This window comes from Podarcis muralis, chromosome 4, assembly GCF_964188315.1.
Source record: "Podarcis muralis chromosome 4, rPodMur119.hap1.1, whole genome shotgun sequence".
Classification (NCBI taxonomy): Eukaryota; Metazoa; Chordata; class Lepidosauria; order Squamata; family Lacertidae; genus Podarcis; species Podarcis muralis.
The window spans coordinates 2,197,837-2,219,159 of NC_135658.1; the positions used below are offsets into that span (position 1 = coordinate 2,197,837).

General features: G+C 46.9%; 2 protein-coding genes across 2 annotated transcripts in view; one reads left to right on the plus strand and one right to left on the minus strand.

The window, feature by feature from the left end:
• Positions 1-21,323, minus strand: part of LOC114589664 (uncharacterized) — a 999,511-nt gene that overhangs the window by 954,893 nt on the left and 23,295 nt on the right. Inside the window, exons 2-5 of the mRNA XM_077927897.1 lie at positions 6,061-6,553; positions 5,778-5,859; positions 5,146-5,228; positions 3,147-3,273 (exon numbers count right to left, since the gene is read on the minus strand). Coding sequence (XP_077784023.1) covers positions 3,147-3,273; positions 5,146-5,228; positions 5,778-5,859; positions 6,061-6,462 — 694 coding nt within the window. The 5' untranslated portion in view covers positions 6,463-6,553. The remainder of the gene's footprint in view (positions 1-3,146; positions 3,274-5,145; positions 5,229-5,777; positions 5,860-6,060; positions 6,554-21,323) is intronic.
• Positions 1-21,323, plus strand: part of LOC144327613 (uncharacterized) — a 257,507-nt gene that overhangs the window by 29,476 nt on the left and 206,708 nt on the right.

Genomic DNA, 21,323 nt, shown 5'->3' on the forward strand with positions numbered 1-21,323 from the left:
CCCTGGAGGGACAGCCAAATTTAAATAACAATTTGACACACAGTGGTGAGGCATTTGCAAGCTTTTTTGAGGAGAAGGTCCTGTTGCTCCGCCGTGACCTCCTTGCCAATTTGGATACAATAATGGAACTGGAGGCCCCTAGACTGTCCTCGGGTCCAGTACTGGACAACTTTGACCTGATATCCCTAGCTGATGTGGACAGACTCCTCCGAGCTGGAAAGCCCACCACCTGTCCTCTTGACCTGTACCTATCCTGGCTGATTAGATCGTGTCCAGACGAGGTGCGGGCCCCCCTAGGGGATATCATCAATTTGTCCCTTGGCACCGGGACATTCCCAGGGGAACTGAAGGAGGCAGTGGTGCGCCCACTCTTAAAGAAAACATCATTAGATCCCTTAGATCTATCCAATTACTGCCCGGTTTCGAATCTTCCATTCCTGGGTAAGGTAATTGAGAGAGCGGTTGCTGAACAGCTTGGTAGGTTTCTGGATGAAACATTGGCTCTGGATCCATTCCAGTCCGGCTTCCGCGCTGGTCATGGGACCGAGACGGCTCTGGTTGCCCTAACAGATGATCTTCGTAGACAGCTGGATCGAGGCGGGTCAGGGCTGCTGATTCTTCTAGATCTGTCAGCAGCTTTTGACATGGTCGATCACGAACTTCTGGATCACCGCCTTGCCGACGTGGGGATCCAGGGCACAGTCCTTCAATGGCTGCGCTCGTTTCTCTCTGGTCGGGGACAGAGGGTGGCGCTTGGGGGGGAACTGTCATCGCGCCACTCCTTAGTGTGTGGAGTACCTCAGGGTGCGATACTCTCCCCGATGCTTTTCAACATCTTTATGCACCCCCCTCGCCCAGCTTGTCCAGAGTTTTGGGTTGGGCTGCCATCAGTATGCTGATGACACCCAACTCTATCTACTGATGGATGGCCATCCTGACTGGGCCCCAGACACACTGACCAGATGTTTGGAAGCTGTGGCTGGATGGTTACATGGGAGCCGGTTGAAGCTAAATCCTTCGAAGACACAGGTCCTTTGGCTGGGTCGAGACAATATGGGATTGGGGGGGGACTCCCACCTCTTGCGGGGGCGCAATGAGTGCCAGCACCGTCCGTTAAGAGTTTGGGTGTAATCTTCGACACCTCCCTTTCCATGGAGGCGCAGATTACAGCTATAACAAAGGCGGCATTTTTCCATCTCCGCCAAGCTAAGCAGTTGGCTCCTTACCTCTCTCGCCCTGACCTAGCCACTGTGATCCACGTGACAGTCACCTCCAGACTGGATTATTGTAACTCACTCTATATGGGGCTGCCCTTGAGGCTGACCCAGAAACTCCAGCGGGTGCAGAATGCCGCGGTGAGACTCCTTACGGGGTCCTCACTGCGGGATCACATTCACCCAGTGCTATAACAGCTGCACTGACTCCCAGTGGAGTACAGGATCAGGTTTAAGGTGCTGGTTTTGACCTTTAAAGCCCTATATGGCCTAGGACCCTCGTACCTAAGGGACCGCCTCTTCTGGTATGTCCCATGGAGGACCTTACGGTCTTTAAAAAAAACAACAAACAAACATCTTGGAGGTCCTGGGCCACAGAGAGGTTAGGCTGGCCTCAACCAGAGCCAGGGCTTTTTCGGCTGTGGCTCCAATCTGGTGGAATGCTCTGCCACAAGAGACTAGGGCCCTGCAGGACTTGACATCTTTCCGCAGGGCCTGCAAGACGGAGCTGTTCCACCAGGCCTTTGGCCAGGGCATAGCCTGACCCCCTCCTTTGGCAATCCCCACAGAACTCTAGCCAATGGTTGCCATTACTCTGATTTGATTTGATTTTAGAATGAACTGATTTTAGAATGTTATATCATTTTACTGTTGTTAGCCACTCTGAGCCCAGCTTCTGCTGGGGAGGGCGGGATATAAATAATATATTATTATAATTATTATTATTGCATTACATTCTTCATTAAATAATTTTTCCATTGATATAGAATTTTATGGTATTATTCCCCAAAAAAGTGGTGTTATGAGCCATCAAACCCCAGATATACACTTTCCCCAAAAGGCTTCCACAATTTTGGCCAGTAGTGTAAGTTGTTCATTTTAAAGTTAATGTACTTTTTATATGGGATCAGATTGTTATTATTAATGTTTCATGTTTATTATGTGTTGGAAGCCACCCAGAGCGGCTGGGGCAACCCAGCCAGATGGGCAGGGTAATAAAATATTTAATATATAATATATAATATATATTATATATTTAATAATAATAAAATATTTTTTATTATTATTATTATTATTATTATTATTATTATTATTATTACTGCTAGTAGTACCTGAGAGTCAATCATCCTGGCTCTTCTCTGGGACGGATTTTGTTTGGCCCAGTCATGGCATCCCCTCCATCTTCAGTGTCAGTCGTCTCTTTGGTCAACCCAAGACTGACAGCAGCAAAATCAAAAACAGACAACCTGACAGAAGCTACTTATCTTTCCTAACAACTCTGAAGCTGACATTGAAGATGCCTGGGCAGTTCAGACCAGCCGAATCGTGGTATAAAAAGGCAGAACAGGAGGAAGATGGTTCTCAGAAAAGAACTGTAATTTACTGTTTATTGTGGGGGTGTTAGGTTCCCAGGTGTTGTAGGTGTTAGGATCTTTATCTCACCAGCTGGTCAGCAAGTAGCACTATGGTTGTTTATATCATGTGAGTGTCTGAGAGCGTGAGACAGGAAGTCTCAGTACTGTGGAGTACTGCGACAGAAGTTACTTTCACTTCTGTGTGAGATGTTGTTCTGTACTGCTGCTGAGAGAGAGCGGACATGCTGGTGGGTTCTCTGTATATATGGACTGTAAATAAAGTAGTTTATAGCTACTGATTGTCTTTTTCTTCTGCAATGAGATGCCAGAAGACGAGCGTACTCCTCTCAGGAGGGAGGGGTCGCTTATCACTGGTCTCTCTGGACTGAGGAAGATTTACAGCCAGAGAGAGACCACCGGAGGGACACCCCAGTGTCTTGGGAAGGTGGTGGCCTTCCTGGGCATTTTTCCAACAGTAGGGGGCGCTGTTGAGCTCTGTGAAAATATATGAGGTTTGTCACATAGAGGTATTTTTTGAATTTCCAGGCAGATATGACGTTCCCACACGGAGGCTTACCAAGAGAGGCCACGATCCCACGATTCTCCTCCATGACGTCCTTATGCAGAGCTCTCTGGTCAGGATCCAGCAACGCCCACTCCTCGTCCGTGAAATGAACAGCAACATCTTCAAAACACACTGGACCCTAAGAGAAAAAGGGAAATGTCCTCCTCTGAGACAGCAGAAATATGATCTGCTACAGAAAACTGCCTATTAATTGCTATGTTGTTTCAATAGGATAGCTTTGCTGCACATTTTGATGATGATGATGATGATGATTTATTTATACCCCGCCCATCTGGCTGGGTTTCCCCAGCCACTCTGGTGGCTTTCAACAAAGCAATAAAAGCAGAATAAAACACCAAATAATAAAAACTTCCCTAAACAGGACTGCCTTCAGATGTCTTCTAAAAGTCAGATAGTTGTTTATTTCCTTGACATCTTATGGGAGGGGGTTTCACAGGGCGGGTGCCACTACCGACAAGGCCCTCTTCCTAGTTCCCAGTAACTTGTCTTTGGGCAGCGAGGGAACCGCCAGAAGGCCCTCGGAGCTGGATCTCCATGTCTGGGCAGAATGATGGGGGTGGAGACGCTCCTTCAGGTCTACTGGGCCAAGGCCATTTAGGGCTTTCAAGGTCAGCACCAAACGGACTGGGAGCCAATGCAGGTTTTTCACAACCGGTGTTATATGGTCTTGGTGGCCTCTTCTAGTCACCACTAGTCCAGATGCCACATTCTGGATTAGTTGTAGTTTCCAGGTCACCTTCAAAGGTAGCCCCATGTAGAGTGCATTGCATAACTAGAGCATGCACCACTCTGGCAAGACAGTACGCAGGCAGGAAGGGTATCATCTTATGGACCAGATGGAGCTGGTAGACAGCTGCCCTGGACACAGCATTGACCTGTGCCTCCATGGACAGCTGTGAGTCCAAAATGACTCCCAGGCTGTGCACCTGGTCTTTTAGGGGCAGTTATGCCATTCAGGACCAGGGAGTCCACCCTACACAAACATTCCAGTTTCCCCGATGGAAGGATCCACTTTCTCCTCTCCTTGTGTGCTGTTCTGGGGAGGTTCCTTCCCAATGCCCTAGAGCCAAACTCAAGGGGCTCATGGCCACTATTTGTTCTCATTTGTGCACTGCTTAGAAGCCTATTCAGTGATGAATACAGAAATACAAGAAGCCTAGTTTGGATGGCCATCTGTCTTGGAGGATCTAGCTGAGACTCCTGCAATGCAGGGGGTGGGACTTGATGACCCTTGGGGTCCCTTTCAACTCTAGGATTCCATGAAAACTGCAACTACAGATGAATCCTACTGTCAACATTCAGAAGGCTGGTATGACAGAGTTGTCTGGGCAGGAAATCCCACAGTTCACAGCTGGAGTTTACTCTTTATCAGCAAGAACACGATGTTCACAGACTTGGCTGAGTTTCGGGCCTCAAGAGAACAGCAGCACATTCCCTGAGCCTCTTCCTCAACGAAATCAGTTGCTGAGAGTGAAGGCCCCCGGCTCCCCACAACTTTCCAAGTCCCCTCCTCTCTGGGGTTTCTGGCAAGCAATCCAACAGTGTGCCAGTGTGCAGCCTGCCTTTACTCCTCCATTGTCAGACGTCTCCTGGCTCTGAGAGACAAGCAGGGAGGGGGGCTTCTGGCAGAAGGAGAGGGAGCCCCCAGTGGCTCCTCCTTCTACTGACTCACCTCTGCCTCTCAACCTTCCTCTCCCACTCGCTTCCTCCCTCTTCTGCCTCTGATTCTGCACTGCATTCTGCCACAGAGTCTCCCAGCTCACTAAGCCCTGTTACTCCTTCAGCTTCTGACACCTCCTCTTCCCAGGCTTCTCCCTCCCTCTTGCCCCTCTGACCGCTCATCCTTACTCCAACTCCACTCCTTGGGCTCTGAGCCGTCTTCCCTTCCTGGTTCCCCGGCTGTTTCCTCCCACCACTCCTCTGTGCCCAACCAGTCCATGACATTGCTCCATCCCTCGGCCTCTGTCCCCACAAGGCAGCTTCCCCTGACCTGATCTGGTTCAACAGCCGCTGCTTCCCTTCTGCCCCCATGAAAAGGCGGATCAGGGGGTCTTGCCAGCATCATTGTGTCTCCTGCAAGAGAAAAAAGGTAAGCAGGATGCCAGGAGTGCCCACATCTCTCACAGGTGAAACAGGGCATCTCTAACTACAGGTGGGCCTTTGAGAAAGACTTACCTGCTGAGTGCATTTGGACGTTTGTGACCATTTCATGTTAGTTGTGCAAAAATACATCTCACTTCCTTTGGACCCTTGGTCCCAACTGTGCCCCCCCCAAAAAAACCCCAAGATGAAAACAACCCACAGATTACCGTATTTTTCGCTCTATAAGACGCACCAGACCACAAGACGCACCTAGTTTTTGGAGGAGGAAAACAAGAAAAAAAATATTCTGAATCTCAGAAGCCAGAACAGCAAGAGGGATCGCTGCACAGTGAAAGCAGCAATCCCTCTTGCTGTTCTGGCTTCTGGGATAGTTGCACATCCTGCATTCGCTCCATAAGACGCACACACATTTCCCCTTACTTTTTAGAAGGGAAAAAGTAAGTCTTATAGAGCAAAAAATATGGTAGTTGGGAAAGCAACAGAATAGACCAAACAGAGAAAAACCACCTCCCTCCTTACCCAGTGGCCACTCTCTGGTGTCCAACGGAGGCCTCTCTGCCTCACAGGAATCCAGGTCCATTTCTGCAAAATGATCCATTCCCTGAAAGAGCAACAAGGATTCAAAACAGAGGATGGGGAGACATATTAGTAAAAGAATGACAAAGACAAAAACATTCAGGGTGTTAATCTCATTCCATGGATGCCTTCCCAGAAAAAGGATGGACCATCAATAGAGGAATATGAGATGCTCTCCATCCTGTTTGGAGCCCCTTGGGAGTATCCAGAGGAAAGTCTCTCTCACCTGCTTTCTCTCCTCTGCCTGACTCAAGAGGAAACCTTCAGCCAGGGCCACCGCCTGCGAACTGGTCTCCGCTCCACACTCCCTCACCCAGCTCTTCATCTCCGGTGGAAGGACAGCCAGGAACTGCTCCAAGATCACCAGGTCCAGCATCTCAGCTTTTGTGTGCTTTTCTGGCTTCAGCCACAGATGGCAAAGGTAGTAGAGTCGCCTGCAAAGCTCTCGGGGTTCTTTGGCCTCCTGGCAGCAGAACTGCCTCACCTGCTGGCTCTGCACCTCTGAGCAGAGGGTGTCCTCCTCACCCAGGATCTTCTGCACAGAGTTTCCCCAGAATCCCCCACTGCTTCCAGTTTGGATGTCATGGCCTCTTCCTGCTTCAGGGCCAGCTGAGTCTCGCTCATCCATCTGCGGTCTCAGGAAGCCTCTGAGAGATCGGAAGGAACCCTTTGGTCTTCTGCCAAGTTCTGTCCGTCTTAATGAGAAGCTCTAGCAAATCCTACAAAGCAAATACATTGTTCTGTTACAGAATGTTCTGTTACAGGATCCCTGAACAAGCATGGATGAGTCTTGCCAGGAATCAGGACTGGACGGCACCAGAGCCCAAACCATGAGAGATCTTCTTTATAAAGAGGAGAAAGAGAAGAAGGAGAAAGCAGCCTCTAGCCCTCCTAGAAGGAAGATTGCAATACAAAATGTGGAGGCAGCAGAAGGGATTTCTGGGAGATGAATCAACCTGGTTGCTCCTGCCTTCCAGTCAATGCATGAAGTCAGAACTGACTGACAAGGGAGTCATTTGTATCTTGTGGAAAATGGATGCTTGGCTCTAGTGGGGGTCCTCACCTGGGGGTCCTCAGGAGTTGTTCTCCCCCCACCCCCACTCCCCTGCTTCTGTCTCCTTTTCTTTCACTTGGACTCTCTGCCACTCTCAAGACAGACTCCTGGGGTGGGGTCCCTTTTTCTTTGCTCTGAGGGCCAGGTATGTATCTCGTCAACCCCTGAGGGCCAAGTGGATGAGGCCAAAGACACCTCCCTTGAAATTTAGGCGGGTAATTTAGTATTAGTATTCTGTTAGATAGCTTAACACACACAAAGCCACTGATGCCAAGGTCCCTGGAGGCTCAGTGAGTAGCAGCGCCCATTTCCGGCCGCTTTGCCAGCAACAATCCCTTTGGGGCAGAGAGGATGTGGTCCTGGGATGCCCTGCTCTGGGTGCGAGGGGATTGCTGCAGTGGCCTCCGTGGGGAGCTGCCCTGGGAGACACTGGGAAACTGGTCCCCAATGCAGCAGCCAGACTCTGGGCTGGGATCCCTCTCTTTATTCCTGGCCTCTCTTTCCCACCTTAACTTCCTTCCTTCCTGTGGGGTTTTCTTTGGGGGGGGGGGCTAGTCCACCTCCTCGTCCAGCTTTGGAAAACCATTTGCACATATTTCCTCTATTGTGCAATGAGGCTGAGCGAAGTCACAAAGAGTTAAATCCCAGGGACTCCTTTGTATAAAGAAGGGAGATCTTTTCTGAAAGGGGGGGGGGGCGGAGGGCCAAATGAGTTTGGGATCCTCTGATCTGCAGGAAGGAGAGCGTGGCAGACCTGGCCCCTCCCTGGCAGGACCCTCTCCTCCCTGACTTGGGGTCCCCCCGCCCTGCAGGAGCAGATCAGGCCCCCCCCCAGGCACCCTCTCCTGCCCCAGCCCTGGGACCCCCCCCCCCCGTCTCCCCACTGCACCCTCTGGGGGGAGAGAGAGGAGACTCACCAGATCCCAGGAGGGGGCAGCGAATCAGCCCTTGCAGGAGAGACCCCAAACCAAGGAAAGGACTGGGGAGGGAGGGGGGGCCTTGGCTCTGGAGGACCTGTCCCCCCCCTTGCTTCCTGTCCTCTCTAGGAAGGCAGCTCGGTTTCCTTTAACCCTTTCAAAGCCGAGTCCCCCCCCCCCCCCCCGCTCAGCCCTCTCGCTTGGCAGAACCTCAGATTTCTATCATTTTTAATGGATATGGGGGGGGCAGCTGCCCCCCCCCTGGCTACGCCAATGCCCAGATACCCTTTTGGGGTGAGGCTCTTGGCTGGACTCTCAGCATCTCCCTCCTTTCATCAAGAGATCTCAGAGACATTTAAAACACAGAACACATGAGACGCAGACCAATGATGCATCACCTCAAATCCTTTCAAATCTCCAACTCTGCTGCTGCTGCTGCTGCCCTGAGTGCTGGAAGGAAGACCTGCTCCCTGCAAGGCCCTTTCCCACCTGGCCTGGGGGGCGAGGACCAGACTCCCCCTGCTCAACAGAAGAGACTCCTGGGAGGCCGGAGGGACACTGCCCTGCTGTGAATCCTGGGGAGCCCAGACTCACTGGAAGAAACTCTGGGGCTGGGGCAAATCTTTTAAAATGGTTTTTAATCTGTGGCGCTTTCAATGTTGGGTGTCGGTTTTTTCCTCTGTTGGAGGTGGGATAAACGTTTAGTTGGGGCTGGGGATTACCGTATTTTTCACTCCATAGGGCACACCTAGTTTTTAGAGGAGGAAAACATGAAAAAAAAAATATTCTGAATCAAATGTTGTACTAAACTATTTAAAGCAGCAAAGCGGGTGGCTCCTGTCCTCTTTGCTGCTTTAAAGCGAGCCTCAGAGGAGGGAAGGAAGGGGAACCATGGCTTATCTAAGTCCAGTTAATAATGCTGAGCCTGATTTTATATGCATCTCAAAGCCCTTGACATATATACATTATAATGACAAGCCGAGATAGGCCTCCTGCAGAGGAGCAGGGGAGGGAGCCATCATAGCTCAATGGGGAGAGCATGGAGAAGATCCCAAGTTCAGTCCTTGAAAGCTTCTCCGGGTAGGGCTGAGGGTGGGTCTCCTGAAACCCAGGTGAGCCTCTGCCCATCAGTGAAGACAAAACTGAGCTCAGTGGGCTCAGGGGTCCTGACTTGGTACTCTGTTTCTGTTTAAATTAGCCCTTTCTTCAGAACCATGAGGACTACAATCTTAGTTTGTTTTTAAAGGGAACAGCTGTAACCTCAGTGGCTTTGCATGCAGAACACCACACGCTCAATCCCCGGCTTCTCCAGGCCTGAAACTCTGGCAAACTGCTGCCAGTCAGTGTTGACATTACTAAGCTAGATGGAGTAGTGGGTCCGACTCCTTATAAGGCAGCTTCCTAGGTTTCCATTTATGCTTCAGATCTGAGTGTGAGGCTTGCTGTCACGTTTAGTGTGGCGAGGGTGGTTCTTTGCACATCTGGAAGACGACTGTGTCACCTCCCATCACCCTCTTGAAGGTGCTTTTTCAGCTCAGGGGAAAGGGCAGGCAGCCACAGCATCTGTAGACTGTAGCATCCTGAATTAAGGGAGGGAGGGATTCCCCTTGCAGCCAAAGGATTGTTTGAGGCCACCAAGAAAGAGCTGATCTTCAGCTTGAAACCAGGACTTGCTCTTTAACCATGCTGCTCCTCCAGTTGCCAATGCCATCCATGTAACCTGTGTGAATATCAAGCGTGGGTTGTGTCCAGGAACCTGGGGGGATTTATTTCATGTGTGTGCATGTTTTCGTCTTTAAATAAACAGCCCATGCAAGTTTCCAGCTCTTATGGCCATCGAGATTAGCCTGGCCGTCTCAGTGGAAATCTGGGGAGGCTGAGGTGGACTTTCCAGTGGTCAAAGTGTGGTTGTGTCTTCCTGCCCGGCATCTATTTCCTGCCTTCTTTCCCCCCTGCACCCCTGCACCCTGCTTCAAAGCAAGCCACGGAGGAGGGAAGGCTCGCAACAGATTCCCTCCGCTTTGAAGCAGGAAAGTGGGAGAGGAGCTGCTTACACGAGTGTAAGCTGCTCCCCTCCCACTTTGCTGCTTCAAAGGGAGCCCGGGAGGAGAAAATCCGCTGCCTTCGCTAGCAGAGGATCCATGGTCCCCTTCCTTCCCTCCTCCCTCCTCCATGGTTGCTTTGAACCAGGAAAGTGGGAGAGGAGCTGCTTACACGAGTGGAGGAGTTATGCTAAGACCAGACCATGTCATTACCGAGGAGGCAGGTTTATTCGTTCTTTGAGGACTATCCCTGCCTCCGGGTCTGGTCTTGACCGGAAGGATACTGGAATCAGCAAGGGAGACCCATGTGACCTGAAGGGGCTGCTGTGCAATGCCAGGTCAATGACTCACAAGACGGCTGTCATCCATGACTTATTTGTGAATGGAGGACTTGACCTGACATGTGTAACAGAGACTTGGTTGGATGAAGCAGATGGGCCTGTCCTTGCTGCAGCTTGCCCACCAGGTTTCTCTTACTCACAGCAACCCAGGTCATGTGGGTGGGGGGGGGGGGTTGCAGTGATTTTTAGGAAGTCATTAGCTTGCACCAGGCGTCCTATTGGGAAGACCTAGTTTTCTGAGTGCATGTTCTGTATATTGGGCAATGGGGGCAGTACAGGATTCCTTTGGGGATACCAAACCCCCCGCTGCACCAAGGATTCCCTGCCCGAGCTGCTTCAGGTTGTGGTGGATGTTCTCATGGAGACACCAATTTTAGTTGTCCGGGGGGGTTAACATCCATGCCATCACGACCTTACAAGGGGCCACTCGGGACTTCGTGGAAAGCATGGGCTCCATGGGGCTGTCCCTAAGTTTGGCCCAACTCATAGTTGCAGACATACCTTAGACATGAAGACATGACATTGTGCTCGGAAACTTACTGGGGGCCAATGTAGGTCTTTCAAGACCGGTGTTATATGGTCTCGGCGGCCGCTCCCAGTCACCAGTCTAGCTGCCGCATTCTGGATTTGTTGTAGTTTCCGAGTCACCTTCAAAGGTAGCCTCACGTAGAGTGCATTGCAGTAGTCCAAGCGGGAGATAACCAGAGCATGTACCACTCTGGTGAGACAGTCTGCAGGCAGATAGGGTCTCAGCCTACGTACCAGATGGAGCTGGTAAACAGCTGCCCTGGACACAGATTTGACCTGTGCCTCCATGGACAGCTGTGAGTCCAAAATGACTCCCAGGCTGCGCACCTGGTCCTTCAGGGGCACAGTTACCCCATTCAGGACCAGAGAATCCTCCACACCCGCCCGCCTCCTGTCCCCCAAAAACAGTACTTCTGTCTTGTCAGGATTCAACCTCAATCTGTTAGCCGCCATCCATCCTCCAACCGCCTCCAGGCACTCACACAGGACCTTCACTGCCTTCACTGGTTCTGATTTAAAAGAGAGGTAGAGCTGGGTATCATCTGCATACTGATGAACACCCAGCCCAAATCCCCTGATGATCTCTCCCAGCGGCTTCATGTAGATGTTGAAAAGCATGGGGGAGAGGACCGAACCCTGAGGCACCCCACAAGTGAGGGCCCAGGGGTCTGAACACTCATCCCCCACCACCACTTTCTGAACCCGGCCCAGGAGGAAGGAGCGGAACCACTGTATAACAGTGCCTCCAGCTCCCAGCCCCTGAAGACGGTCCAGAAGGATGTTATGGTTGATGGTATCAAACGCCGCTGAGAGATCCAGCAGAACTAGGAAACAGCTCTCACCTTTGTCCCTAGCCCGCCGGAGATCACCAACCAGTGCGACCAAGGCAGTTTCAGTCCCATGATGAGGCCTGAATCCCGACTGGAAGGGATCCAAATGGTCCGCTTCTTCCAGGCGTGCCTGGAGTTGTTCGGCAACCGCTCGCTCAATCACCTTGCCCAAGAATGGAAGATTTGAGACTGGGCGATAGTTGGCCATCGTGGCCGCATCTAAAGATGGTTTTTAAAGAAGCGGTTTAATAACCGCCTCTTTCAGCGGGTCTGGGAAGGCTCCCTCACAGAGGGAAGCATTCACCACCTCACAAAGCCCATCGCCCAGTCCTTCCCGGCTAGCTTTTATAAGCCAGGATGGGCAAGGATCCAGGAGACAGGTGGTTGGTTTCACTCGTCCAAGCAGCCTGTCCACATCCTCGGAGGTAACAGATTGGAATTGATCCCACTCAACTTGACTAGACAGAACTCTAGCACTCTCCCGCCCTGGCCCTGCTCCCACGGTGGAGTCTACTTCTTCCCGAATCTGAGCGATTTTATCTGCAAAAAACTTTGCAAAATCATTGCAGGAGAACATGTGGCCCGTACTGGGCCCCGATGTTGCAGGTGGTTCCGCTAAATTGTGAACCACCTGAAAAAGTCTCCTGCTGCTGTTTTCTGCAGATGCAATAGAGGCGGTGAAGAAATTCTTCTTCGCCGTCGCTATCGCCACTTGGTAGGCTCGACGTTGAGCTCTAACCTGTGTCCGGTCAGATTCGGAATGAGTTATCCGCAACCGGCGCTCTAGCCGTCTCAACGATTGTTTCATTGCCCTCAGCTCCGTGGAAAACCACGGGGCTGTCCGGGCTCCATGCAATCGGAGAGGGCGCTTCGGAGCCAAACAGTCAATAGCCCTGGTTAACTCCACATTCCAGCGGGCCACCAGGGAATCAGCTGAAAGGCCATCAACATGGGATAAAGCATCCCCTACCACTCTCTGGAAACCATTTGGATCCATTAAGTGGCGGGGGCGGACCATCCGAATTGGTCCCACCTCCCTGCAGAGGGGATGGGTCGCATAAATGAAATACTTGCATAAATGCATAAATGAAATACTTGAGCCCAAACTTTCCCCAGATACTGAAGCATTTAGATATATTTATATAAATATTTACTTATTTATTTTTATTTTTTATTTCCACAGGATTCAGCTCCATGTCATGTTGCTGCTGTGTGCAAAAGGTGGCTTCAAGATAATCATATTCCATTTAACACCCGTGAAGTTAAATGCTGGAAATATAAAGAAAAAGAAGGAACCTTTTACCACATGTGGTGGATGTGCCCCAAGGTAAAAGACTTCTGGCAAAGGATTTATAATGAACTGAAAAAAGTGTTGAAAAACACATTTATTAAAAAACCTGAAGCCTTTTTAATTGGTATAGTGGAGGGGTGAAATCCCCAAAAAGTATCTTACTTTTTTCTGTATTCCACAACAGCTGCGAGAATATTGCTAGCGAAGAATTAGAAGAAACAAGATTTACCAACTATCGAAGAATGGCAGATGAAGATGATGGACTATATGGAACTTGCCGAACTGACCGGGAGACTCCAAGACCAGAGAGAAGAGATGGTGGAAGAAGATTGGAAGTTTAAGGAATATTTGAAAAAATATGTTAATATTTAAATCTTAGAATAGCTTTGGAAGTGGATATAGGTGGTAGAGTTAGAAGACAGTGTATTTTGTAAGTGATAAAATGTGAAGTTTTTTATGGTTAAAGTAAGTGTGGGGGGGGAGATGGTTAGAAATTATGATATATGTAAACTGCTAAAGATGAAGTAAAATGAAAATCAGATAGGTGGGACTTGGGGAAGCCCACTTAACAATGTTTAGAAAAATGAGGATATTACAAGAATTTATTTGTTTTGTTTGTCTTTTATGTTTGTGTTTTTTATATGTGCTATAAAATAAATAAATAAAATTTTTTTTTGGGGGGGGGAATCAAGATAATCATATTCCACTGCTGGAATGGCCTGGCAATAGTCCAGACCTTAACCCAAGCGAAAGGCTATGGAGCAGACTAAAGAAACTTGTTAGTCAGAAGCAACCCAGCAATTAATAGAGGCAATAATTCAATCTTGGTTTCACATTATTACACCTGCAGAAATAAAAAAAAAACTTGGTTCACTCCATGGGAAGACGTTGCAAGGCAGTAATTTGTGGGAAAATGATTGCTTGTACATAAGAGCATGAGCAAAGTTCTTATTGTTGCAAAGTGATTTCATAGCAGGAGGCATCGCTTGGAGCATGATCAACGCGTGGACAGCTCATGCTGTCCCAATGATTGGCCCACGTAAGCATAGCCTGATCGACTACATGGCCTGGTGTGATGGCATGGCACTGTCCTTATCTGGTGGCTTAGAAAAAGTTGCTTTCCTTGTATTTGTATCTTTTGGAGTACACACAATAAATGTTGACTGCAGCCGCTGCAGCAGCAGCCAGAATTCTTCAACCCATCTCTGTGTAAGACTGATTCTTACTGATGGCGAGCAGGTTCTCGTCATTTGGTGCCCCGTGTGACTGACTTCGGACTCCACGTTGTTTCACATCGTCCAGCGCTCACCTCACCCGGCAAGGGTTCCAGACGCGTCTTTCATCCACTTCAGATCCCCGGTGAGTGCTCCCGCTCCTTTTGCTGTTATGGGGCAGTCTCTTTCGGCGCCACAAAAGAAATTTTTTGATGAACTTAAGTTCCTTCTTGCCAGTAACAACCTTGTTGTACTTGATGCCAACCTCAAGGCGCTTATTCAAGCTTTGGACACCCACTGCCCCTGGTTTCCTCCGGATGGCACTTGGGATTTAAAAGACTGGGGAAAAATAGGACATTTTTTCCACAACCATCCTCAAATTGATGTCAAAGTTTTGCATGCCTAGTGTAAAGTCTACAAAGCTATGTCGAGCTTAACTCCTGCGAATATTCTTTTGGCTGCTGCGTCGGCTACTTTACCTACCCTCCCGACTCCCACATTGCCTTCTTCGGATCCACCGTTTTATCTACCTCCTAAACCGCTGGACATTTCTCCTTCGGCTCCTCTTGTCCCTCCCCCCGCATTCTCCGCATTCTTCGCTTCCTGCGCCTCCCGTTACTACTCCTCTTCAAAAATCTCTCCATGCCGCTGCTCCGTTGCTGGCTTTTGATTCTGACACTCCAAATCTCTTTCCTGTAATTGTTCCTCCCACCCCGGGGGGAGGCCCAGCCCGGCATGAGCAGTTTGATTTGAGATTCATAAAGGAACTGTATTCCTCTGTCAGGGACAATGGCTTGCAGTCACCTTATACATTGGGACTCTTTGGCACTCTTTTTCATCAGAATCTGGTACCAGAAGATATTAAATTGCTGGCCCGTACTGTTATGCAACCTCATCAAATGATTTTGTTCATGCAAGCATGGCATTGGGCGTGCCAGCGCAGGGTGGAAGATATCTGCACCAATCTCAACAATGCTGCACAGGCTGCTCACCAGGCCGCGCTTGCTGCCGCTGCCGCAGGTGCAGCTCCTCCGCCTGCCCCTGTTATGCTGACTCAAACTGATGTTCTTGATGGGCTGACGGGAGGAGGCAATTTTCTCACTATTGCCCAACAGTTGGCCCTTGACCCCATGTATTGGGCGGCTACTACTGCCGCTGCCCAAGAAGCTTTGTCTTCTGTACCTGATGACAAGAATGAGCGTGGTGGCCGTTGGGGCAGCGTCAGACAGGGTCCAACAGAGCCTTCTGGACAATTTGTCGATCGCTTGTATAACACCCTTAAGCGACAAGTTCAGGACGTGGCAGCCGAAGAAGTGATTGTCCGCCAGCTTGCGTTTGATAATGCCAATGAGGACTGTAAGCAAGCACTACGCCCTTTGATGACAACTCCCAATATAGCCATTGCAGATATGCTTAAAGCCTGCCAGTCGGTGGGCACTGAGACGCATAAAGCTCGCCTGCTAGCCACGGCTCTGTCCACCACCGTGTCTCAGAATCCTGCCAAGGATAAAACCTGTTTTGGATGTGGCGAAGTGGGCCATTTTCGTGCGCAGTGCAGATCTACCACACAGCAACGTCACCCCAGCACAAAGTGCCCCATCTTTGATACAGGCCAGGACTTGTCAATTTTATGAAGCACATCTTAGATCTCACACTGGCCACCCTGTGTATTTGGCAGAAGGGATTTTACGCCTGCTGAACTTCACTTCAGGAAGGAGGAAGTGTTGAAGCGCCCTTTAGTGTCTTACAGGTCGCGGATTTGCTGCCATTGACGTGGACGGAGTTACACGATGGGTTCCAGCCCGCTGCGTTCGACCTTGGCGTTCTTCTGCTGCTTCGTCTTCGCCCAAGGAGACACCAGCGCCTTGAAACCGTATTTTACGCTGTCTGCAGGTGGGGATCTGCCTTCTGACCTCAACCTGCACTGCAGCTGGAGACATCGCCCCATTGATGTGCCCTGGATGGAGTCACCTTCTACAGCTGTTTCAGTGTTTCCCGGCACGTTGAAAGGCCATCTTCGTCCCTACCGCATTGGCCCCCCTTTTCCCTGGGAAGCCACTTCAACCACCAAATATCATTACAGTTTTGGCTTTGAAGGATGCCCTCGCTATACTGGCATCGCTTGGGTTTTACCCCCCAGATCTCTTCTTCTTTTCTCCTCCCTCAGGAGTCCTGCCCCATGGTGTGTTCCCCTGAGCATGTACAGAAAGCTGTCTTGGAACTATTGTGGACTCTTGGCAGGAAAGGGGGTGAGGGGGTTTCAGTGTATTCCAGTTGTTTCTTTCTTGTGCTTTGGCATGGTTCCCGGACAGAAAGCAAGTTGCAATGTGGTTCTTTAGCAGGGCCTGTGAAGACAATGGGCTCTGTTCTCTACCTTGTTGCAATCTTTTTAGTTACAGCAAGCGGAATATGCTTGGCTAGTGCCTTTTAGCTGCTGAGAAAAATGATTTTGAAAAGCTCTGAGAAGCTTTGAGCCTGCTTTGGTGGGGGTATTCCAGTAAATGCTTCATATAAGATTAGTAATAATATGAAGGATAATCGTACAAGCTCACCCCGTGTTTTTGTCGCTTGCAGAAATTACCGTGATCTGCATAAATTGGCAAATTGGACCGAGGCTTTGTTTAATTCCACCATCTTGGCTTTAAAAATAATCAACAAAGAAATGTCAGAAATAAGAGATGTAGTGCTTAAAATTTTTTGTTTTAGATGTAATCCTTGCTTCCAAAGGTGGAGTTTGTGCCTTGATTCATTCTCATTGTTGTATGTATATATCTGATCAATCGACTAATATCTCTGCTACTATTGATTATATGGAACAAATGATAGCCCATAATCCTTTGAACCCACCCGAAGGTTTTGATCCATGGAAATGGTTGTCGTCTTGGCTACCTAATAGAACATGGTTAAGAAAAATTTTGCTAATTGTAATTTTGCTTGTTGTAGGATTCATTGTGGTGTGCTGTTGTATTCAATGCTTGCCTTCTTTGATTTCCCAATGTACTGTGTGGTGGTATCGACCAAGACCCACCACAGGGGTTACAAGAGGAATTTATGTTGCAAAATATAAACGCTTAGGTAATGAGATATATGATTCTGATTAAAAAGTCCCCTCCCTCTTATAATATAACAAGAAAAGAGGGCATGTGGGAAAAGGATTGCTTGTACATAAGAGCATGAGCAAAGTTCTTATTGTTGCAAAGTGATTTCATAGCAGGAGGCATCGCTTGGAGCATGATCAACGCGTGGACAGCTCATGCTGTCCCAATGATTGGCCCACGTAAGCATAGCCTGATCGACTACATGGCCTGGTGTGATGGCATGGCACTGTCCTTATCTGCTGGCTTAGAAAAAGTTGCTTTCCTTGTATTTGTATCTTTTGGAGTACACACAATAAATGTTGACTGCAGCCGCTGCAGCAGCAGCCAGAATTCTTCAACCCATCTCTGTGTAAGACTGATTCTTACTGATGGCGAGCAGGTTCTCGTCAGTAATTAAAGCTAAAGGTTACAAAACCAAGTATTAGTTGTCATTGTGAGAATTTCTGCATATCTCCTTTTTTTCTATGTGTTTCACATTTCTTCTTTATGACTGATGTTCTAATAAATACTCCTTCATAAACGTTATTGCATTACATTCTTCATTAAATAATCTTTCAATTGATATATAATTTTATGGTATTATTCCCCAAAAAAGTGGTGTTATGAGCCATCAAACCTCAGAAATACACTTTCCCCAAAAGGTTTCTACAATTTTGGCCACTAGTGTAAGTTGTTCATTTTAAAGTTAATGTACTTTTTATATCTCACTGCAGACAGGTGACAGCAGTCACGAAATTAAAAGACGCCTGCTTCTTGGGAGAAAAGCAATGACAAACCTAGACAGCACCTTAAAAAGCAGAGACATCACCTTGCCGACAAAGGTCCGTATAGTTCAAGCTATGGTTTTCCCAGTAGTGATGTATGGAAGTGAGAGCTGGACCATAAAGAAGGCTGATCGCCAAAGAATTGATTCTTTTGGTGTTTTTTTAAAAATAATATTTATTAAAGTTTCAAAAGAGTTACAAGAATAAGAGGGGGGGAAAGAGAAAAAATACAGAAAAGTAAAAACAATTAAAAACAAATCCACCTTTCCATGTCTTGTCTTTCATTTACTTGTTTCCCTGACCACCTCACGCCTCCCTTTTTTGTATTCTAGTTCAATTGGTTATTACAGCAAATCCTTCCCATTTTTACTTTTATTTTAATAGTTTATCTTAATCTATTATAACTTTACTGTAACATTACTGCTAAAACCACATAATTTCATTCCAACATCCTTCTAACATTCCTTAATAATGCAATATTTCTGTAGATAGTCTTTAAACCTCTTCCAATCTTCTTCTACCGACTCTTCTCCCAGGTCTCGGATTCTGCCAGTCATTTCCGCCAGTTCCATGTACTCCATCACCTTCATCTGCCATTCTTCCCGGGTGGGTAGGTCTTGTGTCTTCCAATACTTTGCGATGAGTATTCTTGCTGCTGTTGTTGCATACATAAAAAAAGTTCTATCCTTCTTTAACACCAATTGGCCGACCATGCCCAGGAGAAAGGCCTCTGGTTTCTTCAAGAAGGTATATTTGAATACCTTTTTCATTTCGTTATAAATCATCTCCCAGAATGTCTTAATCCTTGGGCATGTCCACCAAAGGTGAAAGAATGTACCTTCAGTCTCTTTACATTTCCAGCATTTATTATCGGGCAAATGATATATTTTTGCGAGCTTGACTGGGGTCATGTACCACCTGTATATCATTTTCATAATATTCTCTCTTAAGGCATTACATGCCGTAAACTTCATACCTCTGGTCCATAACTGTTTCCAGTCAGCCAGCATAATGTTGTGTCCCACATCTTGTGCCCATTTTATCATAGCAGATTTCACCATTTCATCCTGAGTATTCCATTTCAACAGCAACTTATACATTCTTGACAGAATCTTAGTTTTGGGATCTAACAGTTCTGTTTCCAATTTTGATTTTTCCACCTGGAAGCCAATTTTCTTGTCCAAATTGTATGCCTCCATTATTTGAGAATAATGAAGCCAATCTCGCACCTTGTCTTTTAGTTTTTCAAAGCTGCAATTTCAATTTATCTCCCTCTTGTTCCAAAATTTCCCAATATTTCAGCCATTTCCCAATATTTCAGCCTTCGCTTCCATCGGTGACAACCACCTTGGGGTTTTATTTTCAAGTAGGTCTTTATATCTTATCCAGACATTAAACAATGCTTTCCTAACAATAGGGTTTTTAAATGCTTTATGTGCTTTGACCTTGTCATACCACAGATATGCATGCCACCCAAATACATTGTTGAAACCTTCTAAGTCCAAAATGTCTGTGTTTTCAAGAAGCAGCCAATCTCTCAGCCAGCAAAATGCAGCTGATTCATAGTAAAGTTTAAGGTCTGGCAGGGCAAATCTACCTCTTTCTTTTGCATCCGTTAGTATTTTAAATTTTATTCTAGGCTTCTTACCCTGCCAGACGAATCTAGAAATATCTCTCTGCCACTTCTTGAAACAGTCCATTTTATCCAAAATTTGCAGTGTTTGAAACAAAAGCAACATTCTTGGCAATACATTCATTTTTATCACAGCAATATGGCCTAGCAATGAAAGCTTCAAATTTGACCATGTTTCTAAATCTTTTTTCACTTCCGTCCAGCAGTTTTCATAATTATCTTTAAATAAATTCACATTCTTAGCTGTCATATTAACCCCCAGGTATTTCACTTTCTTAACCAATGTTAAACCTGTCTCCTTCTGAAACCTCTCTCTCTCAATCACTGTTAGATTTTTCTCTAAAACCTTAGTTTTTAACTTATTCAACTTAAATCCTGCAACCTGACCAAATTCTTGAATCAATTCCAATACTCTTTTAGTACTAGATTCTGGCTCCTGTAATGTCAATACTAAGTCATCTGCAAATGCTTTCAATTTGTACTGTTTGGCTCCGACTTGTATACCCTTAACCAATTGGTCCCTTCTAATCATATTTAAGAGGACCTCCAGGACCGATATAAAAAGCAATGGTGAAATTGGGCAGCCTTGTCGTGTCCCTTTCCCTATCTTAAATTCCTCCGTCACCACAATATTAACAATTAATTTGGCCTTTTGTTCAGAATATATTGCACCTATACCATTTCCAAAACCTTGACCAACCCCCATCCCCTGTAAGTTCTTCTTCATAAAACTCCAGGAAATATTGTCAAAAGCTTTCTCCGCGTCCACAAATATCAAAACTGCCTTGGTATTAATATTCACTTGTAATTTTTCTAAAATGTTAATTATATTTCTCGTGTTATCAGACAAGTGTCTACCCGGGAGAAAGCCGGCTTGATCTTTATGTATCTCTTCCACTAATACTTTTTTCAATCTTTTAGCCAAAATATCTGCAAAAATTTTATAATCCACATTAAGCAGAGATATGGGGCGGTAATTCTTAAGCTGTGTCTTCTCATACTCAGTTTTTGGTATAAGTGTAATGTAAGCATCCTTCCACGACTCTGGTGCTTTTTTCCCTTCCAAAATTTCATTACAAACTTCCTTTAGTGGTTGTATTATCCAATTTTTCTTTTTTTATTATTAATTTTTAAAAGCTTTTTCTTTTACAAATTGTTCAAACACAACCATATTCAACAATTTACAAGTTTTTGACTTCCCCCAGCTCCTCCCACAATCCTCATGTTTTTATATTTGTTCCGCATTTCCTTTATAATATATTGCCAGTTTATAATATCCTTACATCTCATTTTCTCTTTACAATACCCTTTCTCATCACAAAGCCTCTTTAAATCCAACTAGCGTTGTCTGTTCATCACAAATATTTTCCAGATAAATCATAAACTGTCTCCAGTCCTGAGTGAACTTGTGATCTTTCTGGTATCTAATTTTTCCAGTCATTTTATCTAATTCTGCAAAGTCCATAAGTTTCAGCCTCCACTCTTCCAATGTCGGTAGTTCCTCTTGTTTCCATTTTTGGGCAATTAGGATTCTTGCCGCAGTCACTGCGTATTGGAAAAGTTTATAATCACTTTTGTTAATTTCTCTTCCTGTAATTCCTAACAGAAAAGCTTCTGGTTTCTTCACAAATGTATATTTAAACATTTTTTTCAACTCATTATATATCATTTCCCAGAAGCCCTTCACCTTCCTACATTCCCACCACATATGATAAAACGACCCTTCCTTTTCTTTACATTTCCAACACTTATTGCATGTTTTATACATTTTTGCAAG